Source organism: Strigops habroptila, chromosome Z (genome assembly GCF_004027225.2).
Source record: "Strigops habroptila isolate Jane chromosome Z, bStrHab1.2.pri, whole genome shotgun sequence".
In the NCBI taxonomy this organism is placed as follows: Eukaryota; Metazoa; Chordata; class Aves; order Psittaciformes; family Psittacidae; genus Strigops; species Strigops habroptila.
Genome location: NC_044302.2, coordinates 26,846,751 through 26,866,734, shown reverse-complemented (window position 1 = coordinate 26,866,734; position 19,984 = coordinate 26,846,751). Strand labels below are relative to the sequence as shown.

Here is a 19,984-nt window from a genome sequence, read left to right as displayed (position 1 = left end):
CACAGAAAGTGTATGAATGGAAAAATAAACTTTACAGTAGTTCAGCAGAATCATCTCAGCTTCTTTGGGGAATGTGAGGCCACTTAAAAATAAACACTGTAATCATCAACAGGTTTTTATTTCCCTCCTTCTTTTTATGTTCATCTATCTTTAATCTTTCTCCACTGACTCCAGCCCTTCCAGATGGAGCACTGCCCTCAACATTTCCATTTGTGCCTAATTTAGTCAGACATATACACAAATACAAGGCTGAAGTGAGATCTCATTTACACTAGTGTAAATCTGTAGCTGGACTTGGAACAGCTGTAAAGACACCAGTTGAGTTATTCTGGATGTACAGTGGTGTTACCACGTCTGTTACATCAGTGTTACTATCTCTTGAAACATACAGTATTTGAAATATGCAGCTTAATATAAACACCTGCAGAAACAATTAACTATTTCAAAGGCAGCTGGTGTTTTTCCATGATATAAATGGGAACATTTAATACTAGATGCCGTTTTCAAAATACTTGAGGAATATGACGTACAGAGGAACACATATATTTTACAGAATCTTTTGTCACAAAATCTTATTATGGAAAGAATTGCAGCTGATAGGGATTATACTTTGCATACATTTTAGAGCATTATCTGTGTTCCAAAAGATCCCAAAGAGATTCTGAAATTATATGTTTAAGGACTGCTTCACACATTGTTGAAATGCAGCTATCCTGGGGTGAACGTACCATCAGTGGTAGCAAATGAAGATTTCAGGAGCGGAAATGACATGCATCTCAGACAAATAGAACTGTAACACATAAGTTCCTTGGAATAGAATTTTTCCTAGACCATGGGGCAAAAACCTTCACCCTTAACCACAGGCCAGGGGGTCTTTGTTGACCACAACATTTTGCTCTTCCATTCCATCTGAAACAGAGCCCCTCCAGCAGCACTGAACTGGTGTACTGACTCAGCAGTGAAAATACCACCCACTGAGGCAAGAACACCACTTCCTTCAGCACCTGGGTTTTCTTTGGAAGTTTCCCTTAAAAATCTTGAGTGTACCAATGTTCTGAACAGATTTTTTGTTTTTGTATTTTTCCCAGAATTTAAACATTTATTTTATGTCAGATCAAATTACTGGGAATTACAAAAAAAAGAGGTACCAATATGTCAATAAGTGAATGTTGCTGAATAGCAGTTCTTTTAAATGGAAAAAGAACATTCCCTTTTATTTTTATAGTACCATAATTGTTTTATCCATTGGTAAAAATGCAAAAATCAATATATTTTTCAAAAATGGTGAATTATAATAGAGGTTAGATCTCTGAAACTTTAGCCTCCTCTTTCATTCAGAGGAAGGCCTTAAATAGCACAAAGCAATAACCATCAACTCACTGTTCTGCTGATAGAGTCAAGGAAAGAGAAAAAAGTCTCTCCCCTAAGTTTGGAGTGAGCAAGCACTATTTGAGAAGAAAAACTGGCACATGAAAATCATGTCAAGTACAAAACAGATGACTGAAACGATGCAGACTTAAATACATGATTTGAGATTTTTTTTTTCTGTTAGACCAACAATTTCTATAAATTCTGTTATTTACCAGAAACATTTGTGCAAACTGCATGTATCTTTAAACAGCTGCTAAAATCCCTAGAGTATGGTATATATTTGTCTGCTTACCAAAGTGCCATCTACTAGAAACAAAGAACTGGGTTTTGTTTTCCCATGGAAAATCCTACAGGAGTGAAAAGATTCAGACACAAACTTTGCAAGTGGAAACTTGCAGGTCACCCTACACTAGCCAAAAAATAAGAAAGTACAGTCAGGAGTTGTATGGAGGAGATGGATGGAACTCCAGAACTTCATGATTATCCTAGAAAGCTAGTCTGCTTTCCTGAAGCAAAACTTCTTCAAAAGCCCATGTCACTCTGCTCTTTCCTTGACAGGAGTAAGCGCTTCTCCCAATGGGAAGAATCAGAAATCACAGAATTTGCAAAAAAGTGGTCAGATCTTGAAAAGATTTTTGAGAATTTAGGAAGCTTTCCACTCAAGGAAATTCTCAATTTCCATTACTGCACACTGTGCCATCAAAGAAGGCAAAAGATTATCCCCTTTACGTAAGGTTATCCAAGGGTTAAGCTGCTACGGTATACCCCAAGAAGCTGCAGTTTAACTTCCACTTCTGTTACTATCTTCGTAGAATCATAGAGCCATAGAATGGTTTGGGTTGGAAGGGATCTTAAAGCTTACCCACTTCCACCCCCTGCCACGGGCAGGGACACCCTCCACCAGAGCAGGTTGCTCCAAGCCCCGTCCAACCTGGCCTTGAGCACTGCCAGGGATGGGGCAGCCACAGCTTCTCTGGGCAACCTGTGCCAGGGCCTCACCACCCTCACAGGGAAGAACTTCTGCCTAATGTCTCATTTCAATCTCCCCTCTGTCAGGTTAAAGCCATTCCCCTTGTCGTGTCCCTACAGGCCCTTGTCCAAAGCCGCTCTCCAGATTTCTTGTCATCCCCTTTAGGTATTGGAAGACTGTTACAAGGTCTCCCCTGCATGGGATTTTGCATCTTCCTGCCTGGGTTTTGTTAATTCAGTTTTCTATAATTCTTTCTCTATAAAAAGTTGAATGACAGTAAGTCCAGTGTAACTGGGGTGCTGTAGGAAGAAATCACCCAAACAAACTGTAATATACTCAGTAAGGAGTCTGAATTTAATACAGATAGACCTTCACATCCATCTGCAAAAGCTGGCTTATAAGCTGCCCTCTGTACCTTTGTGAATAGACGCTAAGTTAGATCAACAACACAATGGTCAGTTTCAGTGCTCTGTCTGGGAATGAAGAAAACTTGATAAACGGAGCAATTTCTAGTTGTTATCACTGCTGGTAGAAAGCAGAGGTAGACTCAAGGTCTAGTCAGAAGTTTTGACCAGAAATGAGGACAGATTTTACAGAGATACTAGAAGAATCATGGCTGAGAAGGTAAAATAGAAAAGATAAATCTTCGTTCAGAAACTAAGTGTCTTCTTTGAAAATTTCGGCTTCTTTCAGAAGCTGCTAAAACATATCTTGAATGTTAGGGCTTTTCATCATAAAACTGGATTTCTTTTTTTGGAAAAAATTACAGGTTTCTAAAGAAGAATTGGTATATTGGCCTGCCAAAGCCCTACTGTCTGAGATCTTCAAACCTTTAATCATATGGTATTCCCACACAGAGAATTCTGTGGGCTACATAAGATGTTTCTACTTGGGCCCCCTAATTCTGCAGGAAAGCTGGACAAATGGAGGAAGATTTCAGCCTATTTCATTTCTTCCACGGCTTGGTAGACATGTGCATGAAGGATGCTGTGAACATGTGTATGACTGGTACCATCTCACTTGGTGAAGACTTAGCTATGGGCCCTGACCGGCTTTGGTGGCTCTCAGTGCTGCAGGATAAATCACCATGCAGGGGTGCCTGCTCTGCCCTGCCGTCTGGGATTACTCGTCCCATACCAGAGCTGCGGAGGTGGAGCGGCCAAGGGGTGGGCATGCATTCTCTTCCTCTGACTCTGCTGCGAAGGTGGTAACCTCCAATGCAGGAAAGGCCAATAAATAGTTTTGGGGTATTCATATCTCCAGATATACTGCAGCCGTTTGCTCAGTCGGAGCCTCACAGAGACATGGTACATATGAAAAGGGATTTTTTCTCATTGGGAATCTCAAATCCAGAGCAGCCTGGATGCAGGTAGTGTATGTGGGACTGTGTTCCTGAGAAGCAGCTAGGTCTTTATTGACTGCTGGCTACCTGAGAAAAATGTTCAGAAGTCAGTAACACTCCATTTGTGTAGAAGGAAGAACCATACTGGTTCCTTACCTAATAAGAGCTGAAATCCACCAGCACACAAGCATTACTCCCAGCCCCAAAATCCTGCCATGCTGGAGGCTTGGAGGAACTACAGGCCAAACCTGAAAGCATTATGCTGAGATAGAACAGCAGGATTTCCTATCGACATTATTGTGGCAAGAACACTGAGCTCATTTACTTATTCCGTTACCTCGAATATCTTCTAAGCCATTTGCAGCCTCAAGCCTGCTGCTGCAGTAGCAAGAGCTCTTTCCTTGAACAGGAACATTTACATGCAGCAGAACATTTACAATGCAAAAAGACAATCTAGAGGAAAAGTAAAGAGTATTACATAGAATGATAAAGGAATACTTCATGTTCCTTACCATTTATTTTATGTTTGAATATGAAAACTCAATCTTGAAATCAATCAGAAGGTGACTGTGACAAAGAAATCAGAGGCTGTGATAAGGTCGAAGAAGTGATTACCTCAAAATACATGTGGCTTTGCCTTTTACTATTGATATATTAAAATCAAAGATCTGGCAAAGACATCCTGGCTGATTTCAATGCGCCAACATTTTCATACAGCACTTAGAGTAGCAAAAGGGACCAGAGATGTCCTAAGTAACCAAAATTTCAGTGAAAATAAGTAATGCTACAAGATCCTTTCCGTAAGAGGCCGATAAGCATAGAAGTAATGAGCATATAAGAATTTCTCCAATTCAGAAGTGCACAACCTTGCTCCTAGTGTCTGCTCAGAGGTTCACAGTCCTGAGGTTTGCCTGGAATTTCTCAGCAATGGGAAACTTTCAAACAAATGGTAGCAAAGCTTACTTACATTGATTTCAAAGTTTGGCAGGGCTCCTGTTTCTGCCTAGGGTGTGCTAGATCACAAGACCCCAGAACAAAATAGAGGTAGCAGGAATGGATGAGTACTTCTTTTATTCCTGCCACTGAATCAGTAGTGGAAATCAGTAGGAAGCAGACTTAACTGTAGAATGTTTAGTCAGCTCTTTTGCTCCATCACTCTGTGATGGAGGAGGTGGAATTAAGAACATTTCTCCCATGAAAAAGACTGTACAGGAGTGGGAGGATTTTTCCAACTCCTTAGCGGGAAGGGAATGAAAAATCTAGTCTGTGGGAGAGGCAAGAAAGGTTTCTGCAACCCCTGGGGATTCAGTATTTCACCTCAAGTCCAAGCCCTGAAGCATCTTACTTCTGTTCAGGCTACAGTTGTGAATACAAGTGAGTATTACTATCAGATGAGTTTAGTCCTGCTAAACAAACTTCTTACTACTGAAACAAGTCAAGTCAGAATTGTCAAATATAGTTAACTATGGAGGTCCTAACAGTTCCAGGGTTCTGCTAATGAAGCCAATTAGGCAGAACCCTCTATACCTGCCAGCGTTTGAAAGCTATAAATGAAGACATCTGTGGGACAGAGAAACGAAAGCACACCTTTCCAAACATCCTTTGGATGCATTTTTTAAAGTGTCAGGGTAGGATAATGGTCAACAAGGAGTGTTCTCTCTTAGCCACATTGCTTTGAGCTTACACTGAAACCATAAAGAGGAGTCCACACCCTGCAGCAATTCCCTTGCTGTTAGGAAGGGCCTTGTGACAGGAAAGGGCTATGGAATAGGTCCAATAAAGGATTTAGGGATATAGAAAGCTCGATTTGGCAATACTTACTATTTAGGCACTCGACCTCCAGAATGGAATTCACACTGTGTCAGGATCTGAGACTTCCTATGCTGGGCACCAGAGGAATTTGTTGCTACAGAACAAGATTCAAACCTAGCAGCATGGGACGAAGTTGTGAGTGACCCAGACCAAGCAAATGGGGTTTTGGAAATCCTATCCCTCATCAGAAGTTACACTGCTCAGCCAGGGCTGCAGAGACACTGTCACCCCCAAAGCTCTGCTGGGTATTCAGGCATCGACTCAGGCTTAGTGACCCCTCCTACAGCTAATCTTTCAAAGACTTGAAGAAGAGTTACTTTTCTCTTTTAAGAAAAGGCTCCTGTTGCAGATTTTCTGTATAAATAGTAGTTGGAAACCTGCTACAAAACTGGAAACACAGGTTCTGTTTCTTCATTGGTCTGAATGGGCTCAAATCTATTATATCGCGTATCTGTATGAGGGATAGGATTTACCTGCCTTCCCATGCTCTACACAGTTCTAGATAGGTCAAACTTCTGCACTTCCCTGTAATATTTTGCTTTTGTGTTATAACAAGTACTACATTTGTTGGGTCAGAGAAACAGAAATCAACGGGGCACAGAGTTTTGTGGCTTGTTATAGCATTTTTGTTTGAAGGAAGAGCCCATTGAAATCTGCTTTCTGCAGCAGAGCTGGTGCTCGCATTTTATGTTGAGCAGACTTTCAATAAAATGCAAAAGGAATCCTTTAAGAAAGGAATTAAATGGAAGCCTCTGTCCCTTTGATGGCACAGAAACACCAGCAATATTTTCTGATTCTGGTTTGTGAAAAGCTTGACAGTATTAGGAATTCATTACCAGGGTTATTTTGTTCATGGAGGACTGAGAGTTCCCAGATTTTTCGGGGCTTAAACTGGGAAAAGACTCTCCATTTTGGCCCAGACTGGGTTAATGCTTAGTAAGCACAGTACAGGCCCCTAGGAGTCTTCAAGATCAAATAACAAGGTCCCTCACAAAGTTCATATGTCTCCAGATTAGGCTTTTGGATAAAAAGACCTTAGCTTCCATATTTTAAAATTTGTGTTTAGTCACTTCTGCGAAACACTTTCAGATATAGGTTGGAAAGTACTAGGCATAATTAAGAATTTTTATTCATGAGTTAAACAATATATGTGGGTTGTGTGAAAATTTACATCTGAGAAGGCAAGCTTCTTTCCACGCAGGTTACAAAACACAGATTAAATGCTAAGGCACATACCGGTAACTGCTGGAGACAAAGGTGTAAAGCTTCCATTTTACTGATATATGTTTGAACATGCTAAAAGTATGTAATAAACAAGCCTTGGAATAAAACAATGAAAGGAAAAATTCTGTGGTTTTATATTTTTCATGCGATAGCCATGATTCTATTGCAGTAAGCTAAATATACTTTAAACGCCATACACTCCATTAGAAGCTACTGCTTTGTCAAGAGTTTGATCTCTTTTCAATCAATCTATAGCAGCTGTGTGTTGTTTAGAGTACTTTTATTGACTCTTCTATAATTTGCTTTCTTTGAACAGCCTGTGTGCTGTAACATTTGATCAAAGAAATAAACGTCTACTTTAACAACCCAAAGTAAAATGCATGCACATTTTTATGCTCTGCACTATAAAATGTAATTATAGTTGTCTACAGATCACGTAGGATGATAGAAATAAATGGGTTTGAGATTTTTGTTTTAATGAAAGCCTATCCAATAAGTATTTTTCCCTTTAACACCACTGTCTATAATGCAAAAACATTAATGAAATGTTTAGAACACAGACAATGCAACTTGTTTTAACAGACCTTTTTACTCTTCCATTAACTGCTAACCATATATAAAAACACATAGCAAAATTAAGTAAGGAAAACACAACAACCTAAAGTTGTGGATTTATAAGTTGCTGCATAAAATAAAAACATTGATTAAAACTCTGTTTTAAAGTTTCATTTTTAACTCAAAGAACAATGGCTATTTAAGATTTAACTACATTCAGCAGTTCTGGACTATGGACATTAATTCACAGCTGACTGCTATACTTGTGATTATTAAAAATGTAGAACAATAAAGTACATGTGTCTGAGGTTTCATACCCTTGCAGATTTGGTAATTTACAGTTATTTCAATTGTCTTTTATATAAACAAACACATAGAGGCCTCCCTGAATTCAGGGCAAATGGATTCTAATCAATATGAACTACATAATACATAAAGGATGGATGCAAATTTTATAGTACACAAATAAATAATTTATACCTTCTTACTGTAACAGGGAAGAAAAGTCAGCATATTTTGAAGTTTAACAGAACTTCTGCCAGAACTATAAAAACTGTGGAAAGGCATCTCAAGAACAGATAACTGTGATCTGTGTGCAGTCCAGGGAAGGAGAGGTGTGGAGATATTTTGCTTCAGGCAGAACAGAAGGGTGAGGTGCTCTGAGCAAAGCATTTAAACGCCAGCTCCCTAGCAGGTGAAGGAGGCAAAAAGCCAGGAACAGGCTGAGTTTTTGTACCCCCATCCTCTCTGGTGATGAAGCTCCTCTTGCACAGTGCCCTTGTTACACAGCGAAGGGGGTTCACTTACTGTCAACTCCCTGTGGAAGGGAAGTGGAGGTTTTTACTTCTCAGTATAGATACATAAATGCTGCTCATGGTATGAACTGTTTAGGTCCCAATTCTGCCACCATTACTGACACTGGAACTGCTTCAGAAATAAATCTATGATTCTGCCGATATTTGCAGGACCATTTAACTTTCTTTTTGTGAATAGTTTCACTGTCTGAAACAGGACATCTATGAATTTTTGTAGAAATAAGACCTATTCTAGTATTGCTTACTACAAAGGTGATAGGATCCATAGAAATTGGTGTCTATGCTAGGAACTATAACCAGAGAGTTTTGAAGTTAGTCAGAAGGCTCTCATTGACCACTCAAGGCTTTAAATCAGGGCTCAATTCAACCTCAGTAATGGACTTTACATATCAGAGTTTTTTGACTTTTGATAGTGTATGGCTCTTTTTACCTAATACAACTATGAGCAGTGGCTAAGGGCTCACATCTGGAAACACTTACACATTAAAAAAACCCCCAGCTTTGCTCATGTGTAAGCATATGAAGAACTGTGCATCACTTGCTGATTTTGCTAGAAATCCAGTGCTGCATCACCTTCAACACTGGTTTGACAAAGAACAGTTGACAGCTTGTGGGAACCCAATAAAATGTCTTGGGGGAAAAGAGGGCAAGGTTAATAGTTTGCATGAAAGACAGTAGTGAAGTAAGAGAAGATGTGGTATTTCTACACTTGTGATTATTACTTCTGTGTAAGATTCCAGGTAAACAACCACATTTTGTATTTACCTTATGGAGCAGGGATGTCTCAACAATGAAAATGAAAAATGGGTTTGCTCACAAAAGCCTTTGTGTCTGGAATGTAGCTACAAGTAGCTCACTATCTAGGTTGAAAACGGTAATGCAGGCTAGTGTGTCCTATTTTTCAATGCTTGCAGTGAAGATACAATACGGGAATTCAGCCTTGGTAATTACTAATACACCACACAGACACAATTACACCCTGTGTACTGCATAAAGGAATCACTTGTGGTCTGCCTCCACTACAAAGGGCAGTAGAGGGCCAACATGCAAGAAGACAAAATGCTTTACAAGGAGGAAGGAGACCAGAAGAGTCAATGTAACCAAATACAAGGACCTTGATTCTTTTTGGAGTGATTTAAGTCCCTTTCCATCAATTATCGTCTTTTGTCTCCAGAGTCTTATCACAAGCAGCATTACAGGAACTGAACAAAACAATACTCAGGCTCAAATAACCCTGTGAACTGTGCTGACATTTCCACACCCTGTTGCTCTGTTTGACCAGGTTACTCAGACCTAGAAAAACACAAAAATAAACCCAACTAAAACAAAAAAAATCCATCCAGAACAACAACAAACATTCCTGTTTTAAATAACATGCTCAACCCTTCCTGGTGTCTTTTCTCCTGTTTCGTATTACAGCTACCTCTCACTGCAATACCACAATGGTGATGTGATATAAAAAGCTCTGTAGCACAAAACAAGACTGACTTTCTCTCATATGATAGCTTTTCAAATGAAAAGTTCCTGCTTTGCGGGGTTCTCAACAAGTTTATTTTAAAGTTAATTAGAACCAGCCCCTTGCCATTCCCATCTCCTTTCTACTTATGGTGAAATTTGAGTTTCAGATAAATGAAGAATTACAAGTAAAAGACTTCAGTTATGTATATGCAGAAGTGCTCTGCAGCTGAAGTTTGATTTCTTAGTGAAATACAGCCAACTGCCTACTAATTCACTTTTACTGTTCAGAATCAGAGTAATACATTTTTCTTTCTTACTGGCATGTGAAGTTTTGAGGGCACAATTTTAAATATGAAATCAGTTGAAAGCATCTATTTTTTTCATTCATTCACACTAGATATGTGACATTTCATGGTAATTCTTGACAGAACATTGCAGTCATTGCTCATCTGGAAATAAACTAAAAAACGTGGAAAGTCAAAAAAAAAAAAAACAACACTCAAGGACCTTCGGAAAGTCAGCTATTTCTGACAGTAAGTTAGCTTCTGTGAAACAAAGCCTTGTCTTTCAGAAAGTGTTTACGATCTATGAGGAAAAAAAAATATATCCTTGGGCTAAAATGTTTATTGGCACCTAGAAGTCTGAAGAGAGCAAGTCAGGCCTGCGGTTTTTTGAGGGCACTTTATCATCGCCTGCATTCTCAAAGGGATCTGTGAATGAATAGAGCTGGATTACTCAGCCTTCTATTCCACGCCTATTCCTCTCCATTTTCCTTGGCAAGACTGAGAGCCAAGCTATTTTTAGTTAGGCAGTTTTCTATTTTTAGACAAATATCAGTTAAAAGACATTGTTAGGAAAAACTTAAAAAAGAAAAACACAAAAGGGGGATGGGATGAGGCTTCCCATATCATATTCTGAAGCAAGCCCTTCAACCTGCAACTCCAGGCGTTTCAGCTGCTTCCAATCTTGGAAAAATAAAGAAAATTCAGAGTTCAGGGATTTAAAAATAAACCTACCCTCTGGCAAACAGACCAAAATACAACAAGCTGTTACTATGTGAAACAGTGACTACAAAAACAAAGAACATTCTCCAATGACTAGATTGGGATAAAACTTTGGAGCTATTAAGTTATAAGAATGTTACACAGACATGTAAGATTTTTCCAGCTTCTCAGCCAGATATATCATGTTTTGGAGAAGGAAACAGTGATCTGTGAAATAAACCTTGCTCTACGAAATAGAAACTTAAGTTCCCAGTTTGACAAAGAAAGGAACTATGAACAAGAGTTTGGAACACATTTATATTCTGCACATATTTTTCACCTTTGTCATTATAGCATTTTTGTAACAGTTTGTCCAGAACATTTCCTAAGTTCTTAAAATACTTAAAAAATGATTACTAATAACGAAAGTGTAAAAGAAAAATAGCAAGGGGATATGACCAATAACAAGAACTGATCCTCAGTAAGTAAAAATCACAAGCTCCAGAGACCTCTCAAAATATACTCAAAAGCAGCTTTTGCTTTACTGTGTGTTTCAGAGAAACTAACTTTGCATCCATTTTAGTTTTCGCTGTCCCTATCCTCTTTTTCCATGTATGAAAAAACCAGCTATCAGGAGAGCTACTTCGGTTTCATTTGAGATACATTAGGATAACAAACTATGTTTCACATCAACCAAATCCTTACTGCAAATAAATCGTAGTGGAAAACTTTTTGAGTTTTTTGGGGGGTTTTTTTGTTTTGTTTTTGTTTGGGTTTTTTTTTTTTTTTTGAGACAGAGAGCACAGGAAAACAACTCATTATGCAACTTTCCCTTAGCTGCATTTTTCACCTACCAGATTAATTTGAAACATATTAGCAAAAAAAAAACCCCAAACAGTAGTGTCAACATTTGACCCTCTACCTTTCTTCTAGGATGCAAAGCATCAAGAATCTATCACTTATTAGATGCACAGCAACAGGATGCTGCAGAGTTATCAAGGAGAGCTTAAACAATAGCCTGTGGATGAAAAGATAAAGAGTAAAAATCTCATGTGGATAAGCAGAAGGAAGGGAATAAATTGCTATCTATCGGGTATAGTAGAGGGACTGACTAGGACAGTTCTACTGGGAAAGGGACTACTTTGGACAGAATAGAATTGCCTTTTACACTTTTCCAAAAAACTTTGAAGTTTTTCATGTGGTCTTGTAACAGCTACTATTTACATAAAGCCCAATAATGGAATGGAATGGAATAATTATGATGGAATAATAAGATTGGGTAAGAATATCAGCTTTTGTTTAAAAAAAAATATGTATTTCTAAATTAATTGCTTGGGAAAATGAAATTAAGATTGATAAATTGGAGATTTTTTTAGTATTTTTGAAAATGGGATATTTTCCCCACCAAAATCTTTTTGTACTAATTATGGTTAGGAAAAACATAGAAAAAACTCACATGAGGATATTAGGTTACAAACACATTTCCAAAGGCTTATAACTCAGAAGGCAAACAAAGAAATATTACAAAAATGCTGAAGATCTTGAAGTCAATCCCATGATTTCGTCATACATGAGGTTAGGAATAATGGTTTGGCTCATATTTACTAAAAATGAAAAAAGAAGCAGGCATTTAAAAAGCCTAAATCATCATCCAAAGGAAATTCTTTGGCCAGTTGACTCTGTCTAATCATCTCCTGGCCTGTGGAAACTGGTAATGGTAGCTATTTTTTTAACAAGCTGGTCTTCAATCAATTTACAAAGGAAATCAATAACGCTACCCCCATTTTACGGGTAGGGAAACTGAAGCATTAGGAGGAAATGTGACTTGTCCAAGGTCACACAACAGAATTTGGCAAAGCTATTAATAAAATCTGAGTCTCATGGGTCCTAGTCCAGGGCAGTATCCAATAGACTGTACTGTCTTTAGATCACCCTGAATAACCTTTCTTACATATAGGCTTACTTTCTATACTGTTCCAGATCTTCAGCCCATGGTAGCTGACACAAATCGCTGATTTCAACAGCTGAAGAGCTGACTTGATGCGTACTTCATGTCTTGTTTATATGCAGTAGCATGTTATGATGATAAGAGAAGAAAATACACTTATTACATTAAACAAGCTACAACAGTTGCCTTACTTTTCCTAAAAAGAGCACATTTATAGAGTTATATGGGCTTATTTACTACAAATATACAGGTAAGAGTCTTAATTGATATGAAGAGGCTTTCAGAATCTAATTAACCTCCCAGCTAGTCATTAGCTCTGTGACCTTTAGAAATAATTGACAGAAGGAATTTTTTTTCTTCTTCATCTCATTCAGAGAGAATGCACACTAAGCGACTAATCCTACGTGTGCTGTAGGGTCCACAGCACACCTGTAAGAATTGATGGGATAATGAGCAGTAAGTCCACTAGCAAAACAGGACTGTGGCATTCCTCTCAGGCACAAAACACTGACCATATAGCACATCATATGCATACACCATTTGCTGTCTGAGTGCTATTCTCATTAACTCTCAACCTTCCAACGTGCTAGAGCTGGACCAAGTTTAAAGTATGAAGTCCTTCAAGGCTGTATAGGAGATGTAGTCACATTTCATGCCTGTGTTGCTGGTCATACTAAAAGTGATAGGACTCTTAATTCAAGCTAGTACTGCTACAAACTTGTGGAAGTATACATTGTTATCTATCATGAGTTGCATGTTGTTATTATACATATTATTTTAGAGCAAAATGTTTTTCTAAAAAGCAATGACACACACACAAAAGCAAAATTCTGAATTCCACCACCCTGTAGGGGTATTTGTTCCCTACCATCTTAACATTAAGGTCTGTAAAGATGTCTCTGTGTGTTGTAAAACAGAAAGGATGTGCAGTCTTCAGGGAGAATTTCACATGTCCATAAGCTCACTTCTTTCCCTTGGGGGAAAGTGCTGTTGCAAATGGCACTCATTTCTCTTGCTAAACCTCTCTTGCTAATTTCCCTCAACAAATACAGAAGTCTACTGTATTTGGAAGGCAAAATACTCTGCAAAAGGTCAGCAGTCACTAGAGCAATGAAGATGCATGACTCCATGCAAAAAAAGTTATAAATACAATGCTAGATGCTGATTACCTATGAAGAAGAATCTACAGTTTGTAAATTATTTAAATCTAACATATTATTGAAAATCAGAACTACCTTTTCTCCCCATGGCCCATCCAGCAACCCCATCACAACAGCCCTAGGATAATTAAAGTCTCATAGAAGAGCTCAGGCTAATTCTTTATGAAGTCTTCTGTATCACTGAAAGTAAGGGTTTGTCCAATCCAAGTTTCTCCAAAATTACCAAATTTCTGTGAGAAAAGAGAGGGAAAAGATGATGGAGGGGCTTCAAGTGTAATGGAAAAAGAGATCCCTAAGAGGCAGACTGAAGGAGCCACTGGTGAGACAAGTGGCAAAGGAGAGCACAACTTAGTGATGCTCCTAGGGACAGGAAAAGAAGTATGTGTTATAGGGCAACTGGCAAGAGATTAAGAAGGACAAAACTAAGCGTCATCTGAAGATGAGGAGTCCCTCAGAAATGGTCAAAAGATGGTCATTCGTACGAGAAGTATAAGCATTTTTTGATGGAAACAGGATTGATGTTATCTTAAGTGGAGAATCATGTTACTGTATCATCACCTTATTTTGCTACCCGTTCTTGCTGTGCTGTGTCTGAAGTAGGGCCGTAAATACTTTGAGGTAGGACCTGTTAGTGTGCATTAGAATACAGCAAAATTGCAAGAGTGGGTGGGTGAAAGGGCATAGGATGCTTGATATATACTCAGGTGAAAAAAAACCAAACCCACAGAGTAAAACAATGTATAGCTGAGAAGCCAAACAAGGATAAGGTTTTATTGAAGAAGGATATGATGGCGTATTGCAGGAGCTGACATCTTCCTATATATAAAAGTCTTATATATTAAGGACCCAGAACTCTTTCTAAGTGTGAAAAAAAAAGGAACGAGGAAAAAAAAGGAAGTTGAAGCCCGGTACCAGTAAAAGAAAGAGCCAAGGGCAGATAGCAAAGGGGATATTTTGGAAAAGGAAAAGACACCGAGGTTATGGAAGAGTTTCCTAAAGATAAAAGACAGTTGCAAAGACTGTGCAGATGTGTGTGCATGCATGCAAACTAGCAGTTTTAAGTAGTGAACTTTACAAAATTCAAAGAAGATTCAGTGGGTGATCAGCATAGATAACATTGAGAACCTCAGTTAGCAAAGAGAAAAATGAAGGAAGTTTGTGTTGTTCCTCTTTTCCTCTACCAGTGATTAGTGGTATTACAGAGGGGAACTGGTGAGGTGGATGTATGTTGGACAGAAAATGGAAGATCTGTTTAATGGGATGAATTTGAAAGGGTTGATCTAGCAGGAGAACTTGAATTAATGGTAGTGACCACTACATCAGCAGAGGAAAAGAAGCCAGTTGGAGAAAGAGGGACAGTAAGAGCAGCAGGGTCAAAGAAAATTATGGATTTGCGGCTTAAGAAGAGCTGAAAGATGAAGTGGTTAGTGATCTGTGGAGGAATGCTTTATGCGCACACAGGCAAGGGATCAGTGTATTAGACTTGGTATCTAAGAAACAGAATCAAAACCAGGACTTAGTGAAAACTCACTAGACATCTGCTAAGGCTGAGACAGTATCTGATGCTTTGACATGAAAAAGTGACAAGGAAGAAGGGACAATAAGAGAGAAAACAGGCAGGATGTTTCACCTTAAATCAACAAATGCTTGATGGCTTAGGGTTGTAATTAACATTTGCAGCCAAGATGGAAATTACTTCCACGTATCCCTTCTCTGAAATATGCCCCCTACAATCTAAAGACAATGTCCTTTCTGAGCTCCCAGGCAGTGCTTTGACACTGGATTCTTGTCACTCACAGTAGAGTGGCAGTGAAATATCACTGAAACACATTGCGTTACATCCACTTCTGCTTTACAGAAACAAGGAGAGGACCTGGCCTCATTTTAAATAAATGTAAAGAAAAATGCATAATGCACATGGCTTGTCTGTTGTAAAACTCTGGCATTTACTCTTACCCATTTCCTCTCTGCTGTAAGAAAATATTGCCTAGTCCTACACAACTGTGCTGATAAACAACAAACTCATAAGGTAAGGTTTTTTTTTTTTGATAGAGCAGGTAGGAACTGGATGTATTGACAAACTCCTAAGGACAGACTGGAACTCTAGTTGTAAAAATACTACTTCTGTATCAAAGATTGTGTACCAAATGCCACAGGATTTTGTAATGAGAGGAAAATGTAATCCCACTTTAAAGTAAAGATTTACAAACCTTCTAGTAATTATTTCACAGGATTTTAAATTACAGTCGCTGAATATTTTGTTGTTTGTATTTACATACAGCACTTGGAAGTTAGCATAAAGATGAATTTTTTCCCTCAGTGTCGAAGGAACCCTGCATGTTAAAATAAGTCACTATATCCAGCAACCAACGTGTACTTTTTAACTGAAGCAAGACTGAATGAATGACTGCGGTGTGAGTGGTGTGGTGGATAAGGACCTAAAGGCTTCAGTTTGAAGAATCCAGTTAACTCTAAACAGAAGTCTCAGAATTAACTTTTTTTTTTTTTTAAGAACTAGTACATTTCATAAACTCCCCTCCCAGATTTTCCTAAGACTAACAATAATTGTCACTGTTGGTTAAAATGAATAAACTTTAGCGTTGAATGTTGAATTTTCACCTTCATGAGTACACAATGATTTTTAGTTACCTGTGGATGTTGTAAGTGTATTTACTGCGTAATAACTGAAACACATTCAGCTGGTAGGTAATTGTCGTCTAAAGAGCTCAGATATACCAAACTGCATGTTAATCAACTCCATTTTGAATGAGGCAACTGGAAAAGACTATCTCAGTTATATTAATTACATGTACATAAAATTACTACGGGTTTAAAGAAAGCACAAGCTTTTTGTTTGAATAATTAACCAAAAGAACTCAAAGAATAACAGTAACTGAACTTTACAATTCTCTTCATGTTAGCCACTCCATTTTACATCACGACAGATGTAATCAGATCAGACACCTAATAAGTTGGGTATGACCAAATTGCTTCATTGGCAGTAACAGAAGTATGAAAATGAATGTCGATGAATTTTTCCCCTGAAAAAGAGTGCAATGTTTGTTACATGTACGACACTTGGTGTCTTCCAATACTTCAAGTAACAAATTATGGCTTGAAGACTCATTCCTTCAGAAATGCTAAATATAATTAAACCCAGTAATTAAACTGGAAACATTTGCTTAATAAAATTAACAGCTTTTGCCAGACCTACATGAAAATTAATGTAATTTTTCCATTTGAATAGCAGTGGTTTAACTTAAAAGTAATTAACTACATATTAGAGACCCACTCTTTTGATTTTCTTTGAATACATATTGCTCAAGGAAGTGTTACCACATTCTAATGACTGATAACATAGTTCTACCACAACCAAAAAGTAACTAAATAGTTAATATTATGCTGAATGTGAACAGAAATCGGATTCTAAATTAAAGACCTTTGTGCGGTTGACAGTTATATTTCCAATTTTCATAAGTCTACCTAAAAAAGTTTTCTTTCTCTAATACTGTGCAGAGATCTGTGAGCACAGCTATGCCCTTTTCTTCCATTGAAATATATTTATCGAACAGTTATTTAGCTGAAAATGAACAGATTTAATAATACTGTCTGATTCTCAGCTGCTGTTGATTGTTCTGGAAGAACAAGATTAAAAACTTGTAAGTCTGAAATCTAGCTGTCTGAAAGTGGGAAAAAAATGGACTCCTTGCAAGGAAAATATGTGTAATGTAGTCAGTTTAACTGATCAATTTAAATATTTAAATGTGTGGCAGATTTATATCCTGTATATAAAAATACATCCAAACTACAAACCATTTCTCAGATTGCATACTTTCATGGGCTTTATTCCTCTATTGTACTCGCAACTGTGACATTAGTTATCAAGTAAAGGCATGATAATATGAAACCCTTGTCAAAACCTACACCCTGCACAAATACTCCTTTGACCAGTATTGGCATTGTTGTGGCTTAAGTATTATGCATTACAGGCAGAACATTGCAAAACATAATAGCAAAATGATCAAATGACTAAATTCAGAGCTGACAGAACATACAGAAAAACTACAAATATGCACTTCATTTGACTTCTTCTGCCTATTGTTAGATTATTCAATTTAAATTGTATTTATTTCAATTACCTACTTTTATTTGGCTCCTTTTAGAGGAGTGAAAAGGAACGCCCATCAAATGTTGGGTATAGGCAGAAAATTACATATCTACATGCATAATAGCCTACCAGCCTACCCAAACTGGCCCACTATTTTTGTAGGAAAGGGCCTTTGCTGGTGCAGAGAGTGCTCCTTCTGAAAATTTGAAAGTTACAACAAAATAGACATTAATTTAAATTTTACATTTTCACTCAAGTTTCTTGAAAAACCACAGTGCTCATGATCAAAAGTATTCATTCATTGTGAAACAAGTAATAAATCTGTAACTACTGGCTTACTCGCCTATTTCCACAAAAAAGTCGGCAGGAAGAAGTAAAGATATCACAGAAAACTTTTCCTGCTAAGAATATTCTGGCTTTTTGCCACTAAGAGAGGACAGATCATAATTTTGGGGACAGAATTTGAATTCTGCTGGACACAAAAGGCTTCATGTCTATACTGGAGATTTGAAGCAAGAGAGGAAAGTAGAAGATAGAGAGGAGGAAGAAATTATGCACTTTCCTCTTAGTCTTACCTCACATAAATTTTTGTTCTGCTGTCAGAACCTCATCCTCTCCTAACGGGGGAGAAAATCTACTGAGAGATCATGAAGGAAGAAAACAGTATCATCCTGTATGTTGACATAAGGATAGACAGAAAAGTGTTATATATTCCTGGGTTGCAGTCTTTGCCAATCTATTGTGGTGCGACTGTTATAGGGTATTTTTCATCTGACAAAACCACTTTACATGTAATTCACACACTTACTTTCTTCCACTGCTAGTCTCAAATACATGACTAACCCAGGTGAAGATTCAAAAAGCACCAAAGTCTCATTTTAGACAACAACCATTTTATTTAAAAATCTGAAACCAACACCTTTAATAAGATCTGAAGTAACCTAAGTGTATAGGCCAAGGTATTCAATAGCATTTATTAATAAATTTTCACTGATTGTTAAGACAGACCTCATCCTCCCAACACTTTTTAAAATTATACTATTAGATGTCTATTCACTTCGGTGCTTTGAAAACAGGAGTTGCATTAAGTGACATAACCAATTTTTTAGATATCACTCTCAGTGCTTTGCTATGACAACAAAATCATTAAAAGCTTCATTTGTTTTGCATGGCTTGAATCCTAATGTGATTATAAAGTAAACTGACTTTTCTGCAATTATGTAAAGCTTAAAATTGAAAATCTTAAAATTTTAATTAATAACTTTCAGTAATTGTAAATAAAACTTGCCCTATGTAATTAAAAAAAAAAATAATTACAACGTGTGTCTAGATTTCTGATAGTACTACTTTGATGCTGTTATTATAATGTTATGGTAACAGCATTCTGTGTGAGGTAGCTAAAACATTTGATTTTGTGTAGTTCATGAGTAAAGTTTTCTTGCATTTAATCCAACCTCCTTCCTCTGTAAATAACCAGAACTCTAAACAAGTCAGTCGAATGCCTGAAAACACTGATTCTAAATCTGTTTCCTCTGCATCTTTTACAATGTATTTTTTAGTTTCTCCTGGACAGAGCACATTATAACTTTTGGACTGAGGAGACAAAGCACACCATGCGTCACTGGGAGCAACTAGGAGGCAAGGGGGAGATTCAGCTGGGAGGTAGTGGTCAAGACATGGAAACGGCTAATGGGACAAAGCAGCACAACAAGCTGGGCAACCGGGAGCCAGAGATCCCATTCCTGGAGTTTCTGCTGAGCCTGCGAGACTCAGCAGGATAAAACTTGCAGCTCACATAAGACATGGATTCCCTCCAGTCTCTGCTGCACCACCTCCAACCCCCAAGCCAATCTTTCCTTGTCCTTGTTCTGCTCCCCTACTATTATGTCACCTCCAGGGTACATTCTACAGCCCTCGACAAAGATGACCAGGCCTCTTGCTTTGATTATCTCCACCTCAGAGTAAAATAAAGAATCCTCAAAAAACACAAAATCTTACCTCAACAATATCTGAATTCGTTCGACTCTCGTGAGGCTCATTGTACTCAGTATATTTCAGCAACACTTTGTCCATGTCAGTGCTGGCATACTGGAACAGTTTGTTGGTGCTGTTGAAGATAATCAGAGCAATCTCACAGTCACACAGAACACTCAGCTCATAAGCCTTCTTCATTAACCCAAATTTCCTCTTCGTAAATGTCACCTGGAAAAAAAGAAAGAAAGGTCCATCAGAAATCCC

General features: G+C 37.9%; 1 protein-coding gene across 18 annotated transcripts in view; it reads right to left on the bottom strand.

The window, feature by feature from the left end:
• The window catches only part of MEF2C (myocyte enhancer factor 2C), a 128,788-nt gene that overhangs the window by 45,871 nt on the left and 62,933 nt on the right, over nucleotides 1-19,984 (bottom strand). For all 18 annotated transcript variants that reach the window (XM_030470525.2, XM_030470526.2, XM_030470522.2 and 15 more), the window contains one exon: nucleotides 19,745-19,948. In XM_030470525.2, coding sequence (XP_030326385.1) covers nucleotides 19,745-19,948 — 204 coding nt within the window. The remainder of the gene's footprint in view (nucleotides 1-19,744; nucleotides 19,949-19,984) is intronic.